At 42.5% G+C, this 18,631-nt stretch overlaps 3 protein-coding genes across 4 annotated transcripts; 2 read left to right on the top strand and 1 right to left on the bottom strand.

The window, feature by feature from the left end:
• Positions 1-3: 3 nt before the first annotated feature.
• On the bottom strand, positions 4-4,887 carry unc119b (unc-119 lipid binding chaperone B). 2 transcript variants are annotated; one of them, XM_071922232.2, is made up of 5 exons: positions 4,591-4,887; positions 3,761-3,874; positions 2,708-2,816; positions 2,323-2,495; positions 4-2,204 (listed from the first exon to the last, which is right to left on the bottom strand). In XM_071922232.2, the coding sequence occupies exons 1-5, from the start codon at positions 4,823-4,825 to the stop codon at positions 2,092-2,094; spliced, it is 744 nt and encodes a 247-aa protein (XP_071778333.1). In that variant the 5' UTR covers positions 4,826-4,887; the 3' UTR covers positions 4-2,091. The 2 variants fall into 2 exon arrangements, with proteins under 2 accessions (XP_071778333.1, XP_071778334.1); XM_071922233.2 differs by having other exon boundaries at positions 2,708-2,807.
• A 477-nt stretch (positions 4,888-5,364) lies between these two features.
• pop5 (POP5 homolog, ribonuclease P/MRP subunit) lies at positions 5,365-8,014 on the top strand. The gene is made up of 5 exons (XM_071922256.2): positions 5,365-5,414; positions 5,497-5,639; positions 6,726-6,875; positions 7,135-7,218; positions 7,402-8,014. The coding sequence occupies exons 1-5, from the start codon at positions 5,395-5,397 to the stop codon at positions 7,506-7,508; spliced, it is 504 nt and encodes a 167-aa protein (XP_071778357.1). The 5' UTR covers positions 5,365-5,394; the 3' UTR covers positions 7,509-8,014.
• A 292-nt stretch (positions 8,015-8,306) lies between these two features.
• On the top strand, positions 8,307-18,050 carry rnf10 (ring finger protein 10). The gene is made up of 17 exons (XM_071922214.2): positions 8,307-8,840; positions 9,780-9,964; positions 10,107-10,309; positions 10,682-10,772; positions 10,916-11,100; positions 11,334-11,470; positions 12,730-12,884; positions 13,359-13,487; positions 13,661-13,901; positions 14,142-14,275; positions 14,764-14,881; positions 14,996-15,097; positions 15,228-15,365; positions 15,494-15,585; positions 15,690-15,747; positions 16,512-16,676; positions 16,790-18,050. The coding sequence occupies exons 1-17, from the start codon at positions 8,678-8,680 to the stop codon at positions 16,861-16,863; spliced, it is 2,370 nt and encodes a 789-aa protein (XP_071778315.2). The 5' UTR covers positions 8,307-8,677; the 3' UTR covers positions 16,864-18,050.
• Positions 18,051-18,631: the final 581 nt, after the last annotated feature.

The following is an 18,631-nucleotide window of genomic DNA, read 5'->3' as shown; positions in this document are numbered from 1 at the left end:
CAGATATGTGCTTTTATTCATCACCCTGTTCACATAACTTTTAGAAACAAACAGTTCAAACAACTCAACGCGTACAAAGCAAAAAAAAAAAACAAAACGTCTAGGTAGTTCTATCAGGATCCTCACATTGTAGTAACAGAGGAAGTCAAAGGTCTCGAAATACAAGAGCTATGGGTTTAAAGAATGAATCTGTCATTCCTGTCATTTTGTGAAAAATAAAGACAAAATAAGCATGTGAAAATTGTTTTCCCATTTTACATTTCAAACAGAGCAGAGGAGATCAGAATCCAATGGAAATTAAAATGCCAGAGCCATATGCTGCGTTCATGTCATATCAGAAGAACTGGAGGAACGTGTTGGTTAAAATCAAATATAAAGTAACTGCAGGAGATATTGCTTGCTTTTCATAAATAGGGTTGGGAATATAACTGACCATTTTATTTTTATTATTTGCTGTTTACCAGTTGCGTTGACACACTTCTGACACCAAGGGCTTAATATCAGAGCCTGCAAAACACTTCCCACACATCCCACTTGTAATTACCACTAGGAGGTTGGCATGAACGCTTTTCCCCAGTTGGAAGTTTGTATTTACGGTAAATCCGATATGACTTGAATGCAGCATTAGTAACAGTTGAATATCACAGGTAGCAGAGAGCTTGATATGAGGAGCTGAAGTCTCTTGCCTTCAGCTCACTGGTTGAAAGATGCATCACGCTGCAGCGCTCGCCATACAGCTGGATGAAGTACAAGATTATATCACATACAAAAGGAGAATGACGGTCTGAATACAAGGCACAGGGAATTGATGTTGTAGTGCAGAATAACAGGAAGCCCAGATTATTTGAACATTATAACTAAAACTTAACCAGGCTTTCATGAGTAGGGAAACGGGCAAATCTTGCATCTCCCCTACTGTCTCTGATTACAAATATATTTGTATCAGAAGAACTACCAAGCTACATCAGACGCTGTACTGTCATGCTGTGTGCTACTGTGCTGACTTTGTTTTCAGTGACCAGTTTATTAGGTATATCACACTGTTCAGGAAACTTAACTCCTACAGATAGGGATTCAGTGTCGTGGCTTGCCAAGTAAGCCAGGCAGACAGGCTTTATGGGATTCAGTTACTGTGTGACTGAACATTGGAACGGGTAGCGTGAGCAACCTAAACAATTTTGGGCATAGTATGGTCATTGTAAGGTGTGCCAATTCCAGTAACTCTGGGCTTTTCATGCAAGGCAGTGTCTACATGTCCAGAGGTTACAATTCCAGTGAAATTCCAGTGAAATCGGGCACATAACAGATGTCAGCAGGGATGAACATGACACCTGACACCCCGAAAGGAATGCATGCTGTTCTTGAATTAAAAGGGGTCCAACTCGTTACTAGGTCAGTGGACTTAATAATTTACCTAATAAACTGGCCAACAAGTGTAAATGTCTGCTGTGACTGAAAGATTACTAACGTTAACGGAAACCAACTATCCCCAAGTCTCAAAACTGACCGTAGATGACTATGGGACAATGAAAGTCAACGGATAATGTCAACTACTGCTACAAGAGCGTCTATGACCGGCAATACTGTCATACACCTAGTCAATGCTCGCTGTTCCATAAGGGAACCACAGTTGTCACTTGCAAAGGGTATATACTCAAGGAAAAGTCATAACTAACACAATCTATACGGTTTGCAGTGAGAAGTCTGGTGACTCAAATTGTGTCCCTTCCCAGAAGAGATGACAGCAAACTGAAGGCAAAAGTGTTCAAGCAGTAACATGAGATACTTATAAACATGTGACAATCCAACAAACAGCGCAAAGAAGTTTCAGTCAATTTTATATCAGAGAAATATTTAACAGAACGTTACTCTGGGTCCCAAAAACTGAGCAGGATGAGGTATTGATGAATGAATCATTGATTTCTTATCAAGGCAGATGTGGTCCGTTGTTTCTGAAGAATGCTGTCAAGTTCATAGGAATGTCCGAAAAGGAGAGAATACTTCTGTTCCCCAAAAAGAAGCTTTTGGGTGGTTGTAATCCAGGGAAACCTGACCCTTGGGATATATTGCACACGTTCTTCCCTTCAGGCATTACTGACCACCGTTGTAGGCATAGTCTGCCTTGTTGTGCATGATTAGTTTGTTGTCCACAAAGTAGAAACTGTCTGATCTGGTCTCGTAAGGGTGCTCCACCATTTGGCGAACTGCATGAAAGAAAGAAAAAGAAAGAAAGAAAGAAAGAAAGAAAGAAATGGATTATGTGTTAAATATGCATGCTACAGGTATAACATTACTGGCTGACCAAAGCAGACTCGAACTCACTGAGGTCCTCTGGGAGCTGTGGAAACTCGTAAATGTGCTCGCACGTGTTGCGGCTGTTAGGAATGCAGAAGCCGAAGTCAAAGTCAAAATTCTTGAGAAGGCGCCCCTGGAAATAATGCCTCTCAATCATACGAAAGCTGTTAATGGGCCGGTCGCCCACTGTGAACTCCACACTGAGGTTTGGAAAGAGAGAGAAGAAAAACAAAATTGACAAAACAGTTGTCATTATAGTTTTATATGAAGAGCTGGCTACTGGGAGAGTAAACTTTGTCTAGAGAGAGAGAGAAAAAGGCTGACTGTTACATGTTCAACTAGTTTCAACTGGCCTAATAAAGTGGCTTATGATTGGATTAGAACATTTCTTCTGTTCAGTCCATTTACTTACGTTGCACCAACAGTGCGCAGTTTTAGGAAGGCTGGTGTAAACTGATACCGCACAAAACGTCCAGCACTGGTGTCTGCATTTCCACTTTCCTCTTCATGGTCTGCAGGTCCTAATACAGAAAACTCCATTTAAAAGTGCTGACGGCAGGCATCCAGTTGTAACCAGGACGATCAAAAATACAGGAATTGGTTAACATTTGCAGTTATTAAAAAAGTGTTTGAGCAATTGCGTAGGAACAGTGAAATATTGTAATTGTACATTGAATTATGCCAATGCAAAGGTACATAAAGGTCCATAATGTTATACATTTCTGTCTGAATTAAAATAATTATCCAGAAGATATTGTAAAAAGCCTTTGATAAGCCTTTGTGTAATGTTCAGTCAATATTGAGCCCACTGATATATGATTTGTAGGAGTGGTGTCACTACATTAGTGGAAATTAAAATCAATGAAATCAACTTCAAAAGACTCAAAAGATTCCTCAATACTTCCTTAACATCCAAGTACAGTGTTATCGGTAAAAAAAAGAAGCGATACAAGTGATAGCCTAGACGCTGAAGTATGCCACATAATAAGAGCTAAACACAGCACACCCTGGGGAGGACTGCTGTTATGTTTGGTTGTATTGTAGTGTGCTGACTCAGTACCTCAGGGCTACAGTATGACTGAGCTGCAGTACTGTTCCTCTATGCATGCTTCTTCAGACTGGCTCTCAAAAGTTGGCCAATGTTTCAAATGAAAGTAAAATTAAAAGTATGAAAAGTTTATCTTTGCAGTGATAACAATGATAAAATAACTGTTATGGAGCAGTCAGATTGCTAGTGGAAGCTGTCAGTGACAAACTTAACAGAACTTTATCTGGCTGTGCCAGAAAATGTCTCTTTGAGAATAAAATAAATCTCCCAATCTCTGAACGTTTTGAATAACTGCATATTATATATTTTTAAGCAGATAATGGGTTCATAATTGGTGTTGTTTATGCTATATGGGTCATATATTATAGGGACATGAGTGCTTCATAGTGGTATAACATACTGTATACCATCTCTTACCGCAGCTGGGAGGTTTGGCAATCTCAAACAGCACCGTCCCCGTCTCCAGATCTCTGATTTTGAAACGTGTAAAGTCAACGTTGTAGATGTTGTCTTCAGGTTTGCAAAGATAATCTGGAATAGGAAATGTCAGTGTGTGTAGTAAGGTTAAAACAAACACAATATCACTCGATTCTATATGTCCATTATCGGACAGCTAGCGAGCATCCGTTATCGGACGGGCCCTACCTGACGTGTCTCTGGCCCCTTTCCAATGCCACAAACAGGCAGTCCATGATATTTAAATAACTTTACCGATACATGTGCAGAATTTTGTAACCCTACACACATATTTTGGAGTACAAAGTCAATTAGATCTCTGCTTATCGAATTCGGCTAGCGCTAAACGAGCAATTTGTGGTCGCCGTTACGTCTGTTTTCCGGCTCCTAAGCCTTGTAGTAGTGAGCAATGCTATAGCTCGGACTACCAGATTTTCATCAAATAGTTGCGGGTGAGTGGGGAAGTAATGCCATTGTTATCTGGTCCGGGAAAAGGCCAAAACAATAGCAGGCATTAAGCATTAGCCGCGACCGTGTTTGGAAGAGTGTCCGATAACGGACCTAGAGGTTCGACTCGGAGGGTTCAACGGCTGCATTGGTTATCAAAACATAGGTTACACAAACGAACAACTACTTTTACATTGTTAATCAGTGGTTTGTTTGCGGTTATACTGACACAATTGATGGACTTATTGGAAAGGCTGAAATCTCGTCAGAGCTAGCAAAATTGTGTCCGATCATGGATCTCGCGACGTGATTTCAACGACACTAATGAAGACCAAGCTACATACCCTCGGTAACAGCACGGAGACCCAAGACCTGGTCCGGAGTAATATCTTTTCCCAGCGCCCTGAGTTCACCCTCTGTGACAACAGGCCACTTATCCGTTTGACTGCGTCTCGACTTCAGTTTCTTTAGCATTCCTCCTCCAGACTTTCGATCCCTGGAATTCGCAGTCGAGCCGGTATCTGTGTCCGTCTGTCCTTTGTTGACTGCCGGCGCCGTTTTGTTTCGAGAACCGTTCATATCGGCTACTGTGGCAACTTAATGTAGAAAGTTGTTGTGCTTTTTATTTTGGGAGCGATTTGAGAAACTGCGGGTGTAATTTCAAGATGGCGTAAAACGTGTATGGAGAACGAGAAAGTAAGATTGTGATTGGCTGCCAACGCTGGCGGTTGGCATAGTTACCGAAGGGGGTACGCCTGGTTTAGAACCCGGGCGACCCCGATTTGTCTACACTCCAGACCAGTGGGCGGCGGTAATGCACCCTGTAAGCTGTCAGCAAACCGCCATCAAAAATTAAAAAAAAAGAATGTGATGTGATATGTTGTAACATGTCTCTGTACACCTATAGTCTTTGTTAGTCCTCTTAGTTTTCAGTTCCCCACTGTGTTAAAGTATGCTCTGGATATTACATAGCATGGATCTATGCCTATGTAGCCTACTCTGGGTCCCAGAAACTGAGCCGTGATATGTACTGTACAGCCTATGGTACAGCCTGCAGTCACTGTGTTGGAGTGTCCACTGTGTGGCGCTAATGCAACTTAGAATGGAAGGTAGTTTGTTGCCGGAAATCCCCACTGAAGAAGAAAAAGATGGTGCGCCTGAAGTCAAGGTAAAATGTGCTCAAATTGGAAGTACTGTCATCAAAGCGTATGTTCACCGTTCGTTTCTGACAGTAGCTCTTCTGTCGGCAGATATTTACTGTGCGAAGTCAACGTATCGGACCGGAGCAGCCTGTTGCTGCTGAATGACCGGGCGGTCGCCACGGCAGTGAAGGCGGCGGTGGCCCGCACACACGGAGACTACGGAGCAGCGCTCTGCAGCATTAGATTCTCCGGTAACGTTACTACAACTAGACGGAAAATACACAGTCTGACAATTCAGTGTGACCTTGTTTACATACCTGGTGAAACACGACGTTTAATGAATCATTAGTGTCTGTTGGTAAATTCGGCATATATAATCCTCCTCAACTTTTAGGATTGGTTCCCTTTGCGCTTTACCGTCCTCCATGGTGCATCTTGCTGGAGGCATATTGTGGGAATAAAAGGACAATTAATTATTAAAGTTCATTTTTCAACTTTACTTTACTGATTGGTTGCTGATTGGAGTATTGGATCTTTGCCAAATTGAAGAGTTTCATACATAAAAGTTCTTAAAGTTATGTTCTACCAGATATTTATATTTGCCAATAAGCAAGGCAATGGAGTTTGGTGTGACGCCTCTCGATACAAGAGAGAATGGCATGCATCAGGCCTGGTCCTGCACTAGCTGTGCAGGGGGCCAAGTGAAAAGAGAATTTCCCTATGGGCAAGTGTGACATTATTATTCACTAGTATGTGGCCACATGGGTCATTTATCAGGTGCTTTATAACAGCTTTAAACTTACCCTACCAATCAGAACTGAGGACCCCAACTAGCTGTTTCAGAAATTAAATCTACTGCCTTGTTCTAGGCTGACAGTGAGACCCAGTCCTTGTGAAGTAATTGCTCATTGTATTGATTTATGTTATTTATGATAGTGAAGTTAGGACAGTGAGAGGATGTTATATGATTATTCTGATTAGGGGTTTCACTCTTCCTGCTTTTATCTCCCCACCTACAGTATAAACAGTCGTCCGGTTCTGCACCAAATCATATCCAACAACAAAAATCTTCTCAAATTGCTGCAAATCTTACCAGATGGGGGTTCATGACCTAATTTCTATCTGTTTGAGATTGAGAAACCTTGACATGAGAACATTTGGGATCCCCTGGCCTGTATCACCCCTTCTGATTCTTGGCTGATGATGCTGGTCTTGACACTAATGAATAATCAATCATCTTCTCAGTCACTTTAAACTGTGTAACATTCTCTCATCACACAGTACTTTCATGATGTTGCAGTATGAACTGAGGTCTCTCCGTCTTTTCTTCTTCTCAGTGAAATATCTGAATGCCCATACTGGAATAGTATTCCTGCGCTGCCCCAAAAGTTGTTACAGACTCATCTGGTCTGCTCTGCCTTTTATTACTAGTATTGAAAATCAAGGACAGAAAGTACCATGTTTCCTGAGCTGTTTGCATGTGGGAGGTAAGAGAAACATGAACTAAATAACACCTTCAGAACTGTCATTACCCAATGTGATTTATTTTAATTAGCATATCTGGTTTATCATGAACTGGGTGTCTAAATACTAACGTCTGATTCCAATATTGTAATAATCAAAACACTGGTGCTAGTGATTTTTGGATCGACTGAAAGGACCCCATTTCATGATAAATCAGACAGGCTTCTTAAAAATCGGAGTTATTAATTCAACATTGTGTAAAGATAAGTTACTTTCCCCCAGGAACAATCAGAACATGTCAGAAGTTTCTGGTCCGATACAACACCCAGCAGCTCCATCGGATGCTCCCTAAATGTAAAAACGAAGGTAAGGGATTAAGATATAATCCTGTTCATACTTAACTTTATAATTACATCTAGTAGTCCATTTATTCACTTGCTCCTATTGGTCAAACGTTTGTGATCACTCAATTCCTGTCATATAACAGACATAAAATACAAGACAAATAAAAATGCCGGTCAGTTGAATGGTTCCTTTCTCCATTTGCAGAAGAAAAACTACAGGTTCGCAAAGCCATACTGAACTGCACCCTGATAAGAAGAAACGAGGAAGCATTTGAAGACGAAGCAGAGAGTGGAGAAGATGATGAAGAGTGATGTCATTGTTATCTTGCTACATGCAGTAAAAGGAGGCAGCTATGCAGTTCACCTTGGACATACCCGGTTCTGTCACTTTATGTTATGGGACTCATAGAAAAGACCATGCTTGGAATTTGAATGAATCCAATTCAAGCTCTGTGGAAACACAGAGGTTCACCACAGCTGCTGAGAGAATTTAGTATTGAAGAAAATTGACTGTATTCTTGTCTGGAACAGAGGGACACATATTATTTTTTGTCATGAATTGTCTCATAAGTAGTTTGGTTAAGTGAGGCAGCAGGATGGCCTAGTGGTTAGAGTGAATGTCCTGTAACAAGAAGGTCACAAGTTTGACTCCCAGAGCTGACATGTGTCCTTTAGCAAGACACTGAACTACTATCTGGTCACAGTGGACTCAGTGTAAGTTGCTCTGGAGAAGAGTTTCAGCTAAACACCTAAAATGTAAATGTATTACATACCACAACATGGCCTTATAATAATGTAGATGCAGATTATTTCTGATTTATTTTATGCATTTATAGTGTTTTGTGCTATTTTTTTATTTTGTTTAAAAATTAAAGTGTTGTTTTTGAAGATATTTATGATGATTTATGATAGATCATGATACTATTAACAAAAGCAGTAGTCTACAGTTTGTGTAATATTACAATAATGAGAATTTTTAACGTTTGGGGCCCACATTACACTGTTGCTCCCCACATTACTACCACATTTCCCACAATGCCTAGCTGGGCGTCTTTACAAAGCAGATTTGCACGCAGCAGCTAGAGGAATCATCCGGGTCTCTCAGGTTCCTGTCTGGCGACCCGTCGCCATTAGTGTGAGCTCGCTGTAACGGACATATTTTTTTGGACAAAAACTCCAAATTTACGCGTTTTCCAGCTTTTGGAAAACGTCCAACGCCTTGTTGGGGCATATTGTTTTCCTAATCGAGAAAAAAGCTCAATTTTTGGGGTCTTGGCCCCGCGTAGCGAGCACTCGTCCTCTCCTCCAACAGCCACCATATTTGAGACGCCGAAATTGTGTCTCTTATTTTTTCTCGGGTTTGTTTAGTTGTCAAGATGTCGCCGTGATGGGGTCTCCGCGTTTGACAGAAATGAATCAGGGCCTTCGTCGCCTGACCCGCACTTATCGCAGCCCGCTTTCATCTCCCGTTCTTCTGTTTGATGCTAGAGAGCTCGGAGGCTCTCCCCCCGCAGCTCGGCCTCAACACCTCTCACTGCAAGGAGACAAACATGGAGAAAAATCCCAACAGCAACACCAGCAGCAAGGTTCCACCCCGTTCCAGCTCTACAGGACCGGCACCTGGCGAATCTAAACCCAAAACAGGTGAAAACCCCCCAGTGTACAACAGTAACATAACACAACGCTGTTAAACACGATGTCTGCACTGAAATGAACACATTTGTCTGCCCTGTGTGCCTCACTGCGGCCTAGCAGTAGCGCATGGTTTGTTTATCTGATATGGCCGGATGACGTCGCTGTCAAAGCACTTGGGTCCTTATACAAACAGCACGAACTTTAATCCCAACGCTGAATGTCTACACACATGCTCTTTTTATTTATATTTTCATATTTCAGCTTCCCACCAGTTGTATACATGCCCATCTGTTTGTGTGAGAAGGCAACTTTTTGGATGTTTGTTTTTAAAAAGTTTTCTGTACAAGTAGCCATTACACATTTGTGCACAATTATAAATCTCCCATAGGTTGACTTCTCTTATGTTAAGTGAGTAAAGCGCACCTCCATTAATCTTGTGGGTTCTAAATATGAGTCTAGCAGTTTTCCACAGATGTGTTTAAATGGTACCTAGCTTGATCAAACCAATATTGCTGTCAAATGGAGAATAGCCCCACCATTTGAATAAGATATGTAGCATATAATCTACAAATGTGGACCTGCGTCCATCTTAATTCAACAGTGGTGGATCACAACAACAACAATATGCCCACCCAGAGCACAAATAGTAATACATTCAATGGTTAAAATTGGTTTTTTTCACCATTATCATCTGGTTAACAACCTGCACTACCATGAAACTAGAACCATAACCAAAATGTATGCAAACCTCCACAACTTATGTATCTTTTAGGTGAAACACTAACATCCCACACTTATATCAACTTTAGCAAGACACAAGCCTCCACAACAGTTCCAGCAAAATGAAGTTTTTACAATTCTGCACTACCAATTGAATATACCGTACCCTTGGTTGAATGATAATGTTTATGTAATAATGTAGCTCATAACATTTTCTTGTCTTTTCAGACGGTAAAAACAATGGAGGTTCTAAGCGCTACAGTCGCAAGCGCGAGCCCTCCTTTCCTAAAAGTGACAGCTTCCCAGGCCCTCGTCGCACCAATTCACAGAAAAGCAAGAATTTTGACAAGAGACCCCCTCAGAGAGGTGGAGGACGACAGTATGGAGTTGCAGGTGGAGGACGACGTGAGGAGGTCAGTAGTCGTAAGGGAAGACCTTTGTATTCCCTCTGGTTAAAACATTTTCTCCATTGTAAAGACATTAAAGTAGTGACAGTAGAGTTATGGACGAGTGACAATAGAGTTTGCAGATCCTCATCCTCCTCTTCCTCTCCAGGTAGCAGAGACGCGCCGGGCCGAGTTTAGCCCGGCTCAATTTGCTGGACCGAAAAAGATAAGCCTGAACCACCTGCTGAACTTCACCTTTGAACCCCGTGGGGGCAATGGTGGCATCGGAGAAGGCCACTCCTGCTGGGGCCGCCGCAACAAGTGGGGCCACAAGCACAAGCCCTTCAACAAGGAGCTTTTCCTGCAGGCCAAGTGAGCACTCCCTCAGTACAGTATTTACGAACCAGTAGTTGTTTTACACTGGGTACATTTTTCCTCATGTTCTCATTTCAATATGAGCATGATGGAAGCATGCTTATAAAGCATCACAACATATTTTTAGCCCATTTTCAAAGCTGCGTTAGCAGGGTCACATACTGGTTTCTGCACGCTGCTCTCTAACACAAACAGGTTCATACCTGCTCATTGTTCCAGTGGAAAACAAAGGCTGCTGATACTGGAAAATCCCCATAGTAGAGCCAGTACAAGTAGAGAATGGTACTGGTGCAATGGGAAAACCCTTGTAGTATAATAGGAAATAATTCTCCAGAACGTTTGAGAATTAACTGACTTTTTGTGTTTCAGTTGCCAGTTTGTGGTGACTGATGACCAGGACTACAAGGCTCACTTCACTGACCCAGACACACTGGTTAACTGGGACTGTGTGCAGCAAGTGGTGAGTGCCTGTCATCTTTTGACGTACATTATCGTTACCTTCACTACTAAGATTTGATTCACTCTCTGGCACTTTTGCTTCACTCTGGGACACTCATTTAGATACTGGCACACTAATGACAATCCATCTGTATACGTCTTTAGCGCATCTACAGCCATGAGGTGCCGTCTTGCCCCATCTGCCTCTACCCTCCGGTGGCAGCCCACATCACTCGATGTGGACACATCTTCTGCTGGCCATGCATGCTGCACTACCTGTCTCTCAGTGACAAGAGCTGGTCCAAGTGCCCCATCTGCTATGAGGCCGTGAACACCGCCGACCTGAAGAGGTAAATGACAAATAACCAGAGCTGCTGCTGGAATTGCACTTATTCCAAAATCCAAGTTCCACAAATATAACTCCAAACTACACTGAAGTAAAAGACAAAATTACGAGATTTAAATAAAAAAAAAATACAGGATTAAAGAAAGAAAATACTGAGGCCTTCACAGAGAGGCATTTTGTTTCTGTTGGGTTTTTATGACAAGAGAGTCTCTTGTAACAGTTGGTCTCCTGTTGCAGTGTGGTTGCTATGGAGACCAGGCAGTATGTGGTTGGTGACCTCATCACCATGCGCCTGATGCGGAGGGAGAAAGGGGCTCTAGTGGCCATGCCAAGCTCTCAGTGGGTGAAGGTGGAGGAACCTGTTCGCTTTGGAGGTGAGATGGGAACGTCTGTGGCATCTGTATATGGATTTTATGTCCACTGAATACCAGTTGTCAAATACAGTATTCCTATGCCCCAGGATAATTTGGTCTATATTAGGGCACATTCATTATTGTCTCAAATAGGAGAACCATTTTTCCACCCTTTAGTCTTTGATGTTCCACACATGAACAGCTCCAAAGGGAATGAAAAGGCAAAGATGAACAACGTGACTGTGACAGTATGTAGGGTGGTTTTCTGGATGAAAGGGTACAGTGTCTGGTTCAGAACTGGTTTCTCTGTTGGCAATTATAGCTCATTTGAGTGTAATAGCTCAGACAAGATTAATCTGTAACTCATTGAAGTTGCACACTGGACTGACATGACAACACACTGTCTCAGGCCTGGTTTCTGGCCCTATGAAATACTTTATCTTCCATCTGTCCATCGTAACAAATACTGATTTAGCTGCCCTAGGCTAAGTGAATGACATTCCTTTATTAGGGCAATACACTCAGTTTAAGAAAACAAACATGCTAATTTGAGGACAGTCCAGATAGTATTTATGAACATAAACAACTCTTTCTCAAAACCCAAACCACAAAACCCAAACTCTGATCAGTGATGCTATCAAAATGTGCAGTATTGATCTGCTCCATTACACATAAATGGGAGACAGGTGAATTGGAAACTACACCCATATTCTCACAAAATCTCCCTGGGTGCTATCAGTCACCTTTGTCATATTTTCCTGTTCATATCCAGAGAAGCTCTTCATTCATGTGATATTTATGGAAGGAATTGTTTGGTCCCGCCCACTCCCCAGTTGACTTTCCAAATGTTTTTCAAAATGGCACAGAAAGTGCCATAGGGGTTTACAATGAACTTGCTACCGATCCTACTTGTGCTGCAACTTTAGATTCGCTATTGCATATGTAGGCCTAGGCAAAGGTAGGCACAGAATAGTAACTTCTAGTTAATGTAGCCTACCCAATGCTTGCGCACTGTGTCAAAGATGGCGTCGCATGCACACGCTCACATTTTCGTGCGTTCATGACATGGAGCTGAACTTTCAGACGATTTAGCCACACCTCTTGGCCAGCCACAGGATCCCTTGACTGCCCCCTTGTTGACATGCCACGTTTTCCTGGCAGGCTAAACTCTTTTGTCTCATTTCCAGCTATAAGAGATTAGTAAATATTTGCCACTACAAATGGAACCAGTGACATTCACTTGCATGTCCTTTCAACCGGTGTTCTCCTGTGTTTTCTAGACATGTGTCTTAGCCAGTACTCCAAGCTGCTGCTGGCCTCCCCAGCGCAGGTTCTGAGCCTGGTGGCAGAGGAGAAGGCCGTCCTGCAGACTCAGCTCAGCCAGGAGGAGGATGCCCAAGGCTGCTTCATCCAGAGCGCCTTGTGTCACTTGCAGGTAACTCAAGCTACTTGCCTGAAAATTGCAGTTTGCAACTAAGATCACACATTAACATACCTCACTTTGTTTTGTCAGTGGTCATTTATGAAGCACTAGACAAGACATTTTCAGTGAATGAAATGAAAACATTTCTGCTGCAGATCAGACATGGGTGAGGAGAAATACTGAGAGATGGTGATAGAAAGCAGCTAATAAATGGGTTTTTCCTATGCCATGGCATGTAGAGTCAATAAAGATTTTTTTAATTGCCCCATGTAGGATAAATGAAATTGTACTGAACTGAATACTGTTTAAAACAATTTGACAGTCCTATTATACAGGGTAGGTTAATAAGGGTTGCCACAGCATTTTTACATATTTTACGCATACAGAAGTACCAATTATTGAGGCCCACTCTTATCACACAGAATATGATACCTACCTAACTGTAGACTGATCATCCAACTCCCTCGCTCTGTCTTTGTGGTTTAGGAGCAAGAGGAAGCACTGTTGAAGCAACAGAAGGCAAGTGCTGGAGACAGCCTTGACCTGTCCTCTCTGACTCTGGATGAACCTGCCTCCCCTGTGGAGGAAGTGGTGACCAACTTCAGCAGCACCAAGGTGAGTCCAAGGAACCGTCTCTCACGCACAATATTATATTTGTCAGGGATGTGACTTATTTATTTTTTACGTTTTCTTCCCCAACATTTCAGCATTCCTGCTTTCTGGCATTGTGGTGTATCCCGTCATACGCATGATTACTGAGAGGCACTCTTATTTTCTTTCCTCGCCAGCCTGTGCTGCAGTACTCCTCTGCATTTGATGACGAGGTGGCGGAGTTCCCGGAGGGTGCCTCTGGAGAGCAGCCAGGGTTCCCTGAAGGCGTCCTGGAGAGTGTGCTGGAGGAGCCTCCCGAGGCCACGGGGGACGCGGCCCCAGAGCCCCAGCCTGCTGAGGAGATCCCTCCCTGCCAGGCAGAACCAGGCCGTCCCGCGGCCAGCGCGGAGCATGGACCCTACTACTATTTCTACCAAGGTAGGAAATCCCCCCGCGATCACACGAAAATCCTGTGTGCCACTTACAGCTGTAGTGTGAATGTTGCTTTAGAAGCCGGTAATTATTGGTCGCGGAGACAGTGCTACATGTCTTGGAATCTGAGCATCAAAAAAGTATAGGAAGCCTGCTAGTAAGTCTTTGCTGTATTAGCTGCTCTATTCTTCTCCACTCATGCGTCTTGTCTACCTCTTCCTCCGTCTCCCGCCTCTCTCCTTCCAGCTGAGGACTGCCAGCAGATGTTCCTGCACCCTGTGAATGTACGTTGTCTGCTGCGTGAATACGGCAGCTTGGAGGCCAGTCCGCACTCCATCACTGGCACAGTGGTGGAGATAGAGGGACACACAGTCACTGAGGTAAGACATAAGAGGACAGTGTTCACATAATGTTCAGCTAATTTTGGTATAGCAGATGATTTGTTAAAATTATTTATTTGTGCCTTTTTATTGTACAGCACTTGACCATTTCAGGAAAAGTGTACAATTATTTCTTTATTGTTTCATTATTGAATACATTTAAGGTTGCATTTTTGTTCTGTGGTGAAATGGAGTAGCTATATGTTTATTTAGGATGTCTGCAGCTCCTGACAAAGTCTTAAAATGCTTATATTATATTATCTAAACTCAAGGTGTTAAAAGGTCTTGAATCTCGATTACTGTTAAGTATAGCATATAAATCTTTATTCTGATAGGTCTACCTTTTTGGGGTTTTTTATTAATTTTCACATAAATTTAAGTTGTGAAATTGGTCTTATATTTCACTATAAGTGGAATTAAAATGGCCTGGAAAAGTCTTAAATTTAACTTGTTATTGTTTTGACTGATTCCCATGTTTGCCGTTGCAGGAGATCCGTCGTCGTCATCGCTATCTGGCTCATCTGCCGCTCACATGCGAGTTCAGCATCTGTGAGTTGGCCCTGCAGCCCCCCATCCTGTCCAAAGAAACTCTGGACACTTTTGCAGGTCAGCACGCTTTACATGAACTGTAGAAATGAATGTAGTGTTTGAAAACATTTATTTGAGAGGTGTAACTCATTCCTTTTTCTTGATTCTGTAAATTTCCCTCCCAACTATTAGACGACTTGGAGAAAAGAAAGCGCCTCAGGCAGAAGAAAGCGAGGGATGAGAAGCGCAGGGAGAGGCGTATTGAAATCGAGGAGAACAAGAAGCAGGGTAAATGTAAGTACGACCAGGGATTTCACAACGGTTTCTGACGATGATACCTCCAGAAAAATGTAGACAAACCCGAGTGACTTCAGATCGAGTTACGCCACTCCGTGATGATGTAACACTCATGTCTCCCCCTCAGACCCTGAGGTGCATATTGGACTGGAGAACCTTCAGCAGTTCCCAGCGTTCGGGTCTCCTCCTCACAGCAGCGGTCCCCTGGTCCAGCCTGACTTTACGTTCGCCCCTCCTTCACCCCTCAGCAGCAGTCCTGCCTCTGGTGAGAGCCGCTCTTCTAACAGCAGCTTACTGTTCAGTGCCACAATTCCACTTTGATCTAGTGACTGTTAATGACTTGGGATCAACTGTCTACACATTGTAAATTGAGCATTCCTTCTGCTGTTGCAGATGGGATGATGTTCCCGAGTCTGAATGGGCAAAGCTCTTCACCCATTGTGGGTAGTGTGGAGGACGACTCTCACTGCATGTCCTTCGCACAGGTGTGTATGGCAAACTCACACACTCCTTAATATATCAACAGTGTTACAGTATGTGTTACATATACTTGACATGGCTTGACTCCCTCTGATCGTGTCCTGTTTAGATGCTGAGAGATGGGAAAGCCAGAGCTGACCTTGGGCCCAGGATCACTCCAAAGAAAGGTAGTGCAAGTGTGTGAATGTTGTAGTGGCTTGTAAAATACTGACAATGCCACACAATTCTATGTTGCGTAGTTGATTTGTTGCAAAAGATTGAATTCAATATTGAATTTTATTACTTCCACCAAATCTGTTCTCACCTCCAAAGGGTGTATACGTGCAGATTGTAATAGTTAAAAGAAGGATTGAAATAGACAGTCTATTTCAGTCGGCTCTTGATAGGGGACTGCAGCAGTCAACCCAAAATTCAGTGAAGTTGAACAGCTGAAAACATGGCAACAGGGTCAAACTGTCCACCATGTTCTGAACTGAATCCCAGTTCACCTAAACTGGTTGGCACAACTAGTACCAGGAGCCAAAATGGGCCTATTTCACATACAGAGCGACAATGACCAACTGTAGTATCAAATTTTTAGATATCAAACGCAGTATTGGTATCTAAGTTGTGGTATTTGACAACACTAATTGAAACCATGCTCAACTTTGTGAGTTTTGTTTCACGGTTCCTTAGACGGCTATTTTACACAGTAATTTGAATTTTATTTTATTTTTTTTGTGGACCGGTGCGTATGAGCGTGGGCGTTGTATGTGTGTGCGTCAGTGAGTGCAAAGGGCATGCATCAATGAGTGTGTGGGTGAAATTACTGCACGTTACTGCCTTATCTATTGTATTCTATTATCTTTATAGCCTGTTAACGTGTAACTGCTATCGACCAGGGTCATTTCCTGGAGGGATACTAAAGTCTGCTGTGTCTTGTCCCCTGCAGACAAGCTGCTGGCTCCCCCGGCCGCAGACAGCGATGGAGAGAGCGACGGGTCGGACCGCGTCCCGGTGCCCAGCTTCCAGAACTCCTTCAGCCAGGCCGTCGAGCAGGCGCTTCTGCAGCTGGACCACGCTCCCACTGCCTCCCCACAGCCCGTGGTCGTCCCAGGTCAGGATTTTATGGATTGACTATATCTAGCAGATTTAATATGGTTTCAGGGCTTTTTGATGTGAAATTGTTTGTTCTTGGACTGCACTCATATTTGGTGTCTTCTCTTTCAGATGAGAAAGGAGGAAAGAAGAAAAAGAAAAAACAGAAACTTCTGTTCAGCACATCCATGGTTCACACAAAGTAGACAACACTGAAATTTAAAATCGTCATTCATCATCCTGTTTCTTAAGTTGATCTTCTCCCACTGCCTGTGTTTTTATTTCCATGCAGAAATGCAGATGCTTTCTTGGAACTATAAGCTATGGAAATAGGTTTTAGTATGTAGCCAAAGTTCATGCTGCTTCAATCACTGTTCTGTCCGCTGATCCCCTGTTTGGGTGTCATGCCATCAATTATTTTACATTTTGGAGTACAGCTAGGTCAAGGGTTTGCAGCAAGCTCCTGTCCCACTGAAGGACGTATGTACAACATCTAGTATAGATGCAAGGTAAAGACATGAATATTGTCACAGTAACAAGCTGCAGGCTAACACATTGGATGTGCTCCAGGCTTTTTAATGGCTTCCAGGTCCTAGAACGCTCAGATGCATAACTTGCTGTAGAAGTAGAAGCTTGTCTGAGTTTCAGGAAGTTGACCCAGGACATGGCATACAGGATCTGTAAGAGTAATATGGAAAAGACTGCTTCAGGGTGCTTTATATTTGAGTAGCAGTCAGCCAGCTGCAGGTACGTTACACCCTCTGAATCTCTCCCAGATACTCTTACCCAGTGCTCAAACATTGTCAGAGTGGAACCATATCTTCAAATGGAAGAAAAGGAAACAAAAAACTTTGATTTATTCAATGTTTATCACAGAATAGACCTAGGCTAGCACCTCATCACATTTCCAGACAATACATCGCTTATTTTGGGGATTGGTGCTTTGAGATGGATGCCCTAGTATTTTGTAACAACATGAGTCCATAATGTTCTCATACCATTGTGAGGAAGTGAAAACACAGTATTGTATTCATCAGAGATTTCAGTCTGTTGGTTCAACAGAACTCTAGTATATTCTGCCTGGTTAAACCATATGCACTTTCTTCTCCTTTGTTAGTTTCTCCTCTTCCTTTTGTGGTCATCTTCTCTGTTGTAGTGTTTTAACTCATTTTTAACATTACTTCCCCCTGGTTTAAATTCAGTGTTGCAAATGTGTGAAGCTAGAGAATTGTTGACATTTAAAGAATGCTTGCAAGACAGCAAAAGTGGGGTGGAAAGATATAGACATTGTTTTGTTTGAGGGTTCTTTAATTCACCTTTAATTTTGAGCAAGTTTATAGGCTAGTGAACACAACTAGCCTGTTGGAATGAATAAACAATTATGCACAATCAAGGAATTGGCTGTTTGCTGGTGCTACAATTATCAATATAGCTGGTGCTAAGGATTTTTAAAGGAAATTCCCTTTGATACCTTAAGTCAGTGGCTGATCTCTTATTGGTGCAGTGATTATTTTTCTCCACATGATGGCAAACCATGACAAAATAATGCTCCAGTTAGAAATCTACTGGCTATAGTAAAATCCGTTTGTTGTAACATACGATCCATTCTGTTTTATACAATGATTAATTAATCACAGGGTGTGTCTGCAGGTTCTGGAAGAGTCATAAAATATCTCTGAAGTCCTTGAATACTGTGATGTTTCCACGTTCATTTCAGTAGCGAAAGTACTATTATATTTCATTCTAACTGGCATGACATAGGTGTTATATAGTCTTAGATTAACTTTTGGAAACTTGCAATCGGTCTGAATTAGTTGTTACTTTACTTACTGTTTCACCTGGGAAAGAACGCACTAATTCTATATAGCTGTGATAGGATAAACCGTCAACCAATCACATTATCCAATTTCCCTCTCAGTGGCGAGATCGAGCGCCGTCAAGCCCGCCAGATTTAGCCAGACTATGACTGGAAGG

The sequence above is a fragment of the Centroberyx gerrardi genome, chromosome 8 (assembly GCF_048128805.1).
Source record: "Centroberyx gerrardi isolate f3 chromosome 8, fCenGer3.hap1.cur.20231027, whole genome shotgun sequence".
In the NCBI taxonomy this organism is placed as follows: Eukaryota; Metazoa; Chordata; class Actinopteri; order Beryciformes; family Berycidae; genus Centroberyx; species Centroberyx gerrardi.
Note: the sequence above shows the minus strand (reverse complement) of the source record. Positions and strands in the feature narration are given on the sequence as shown.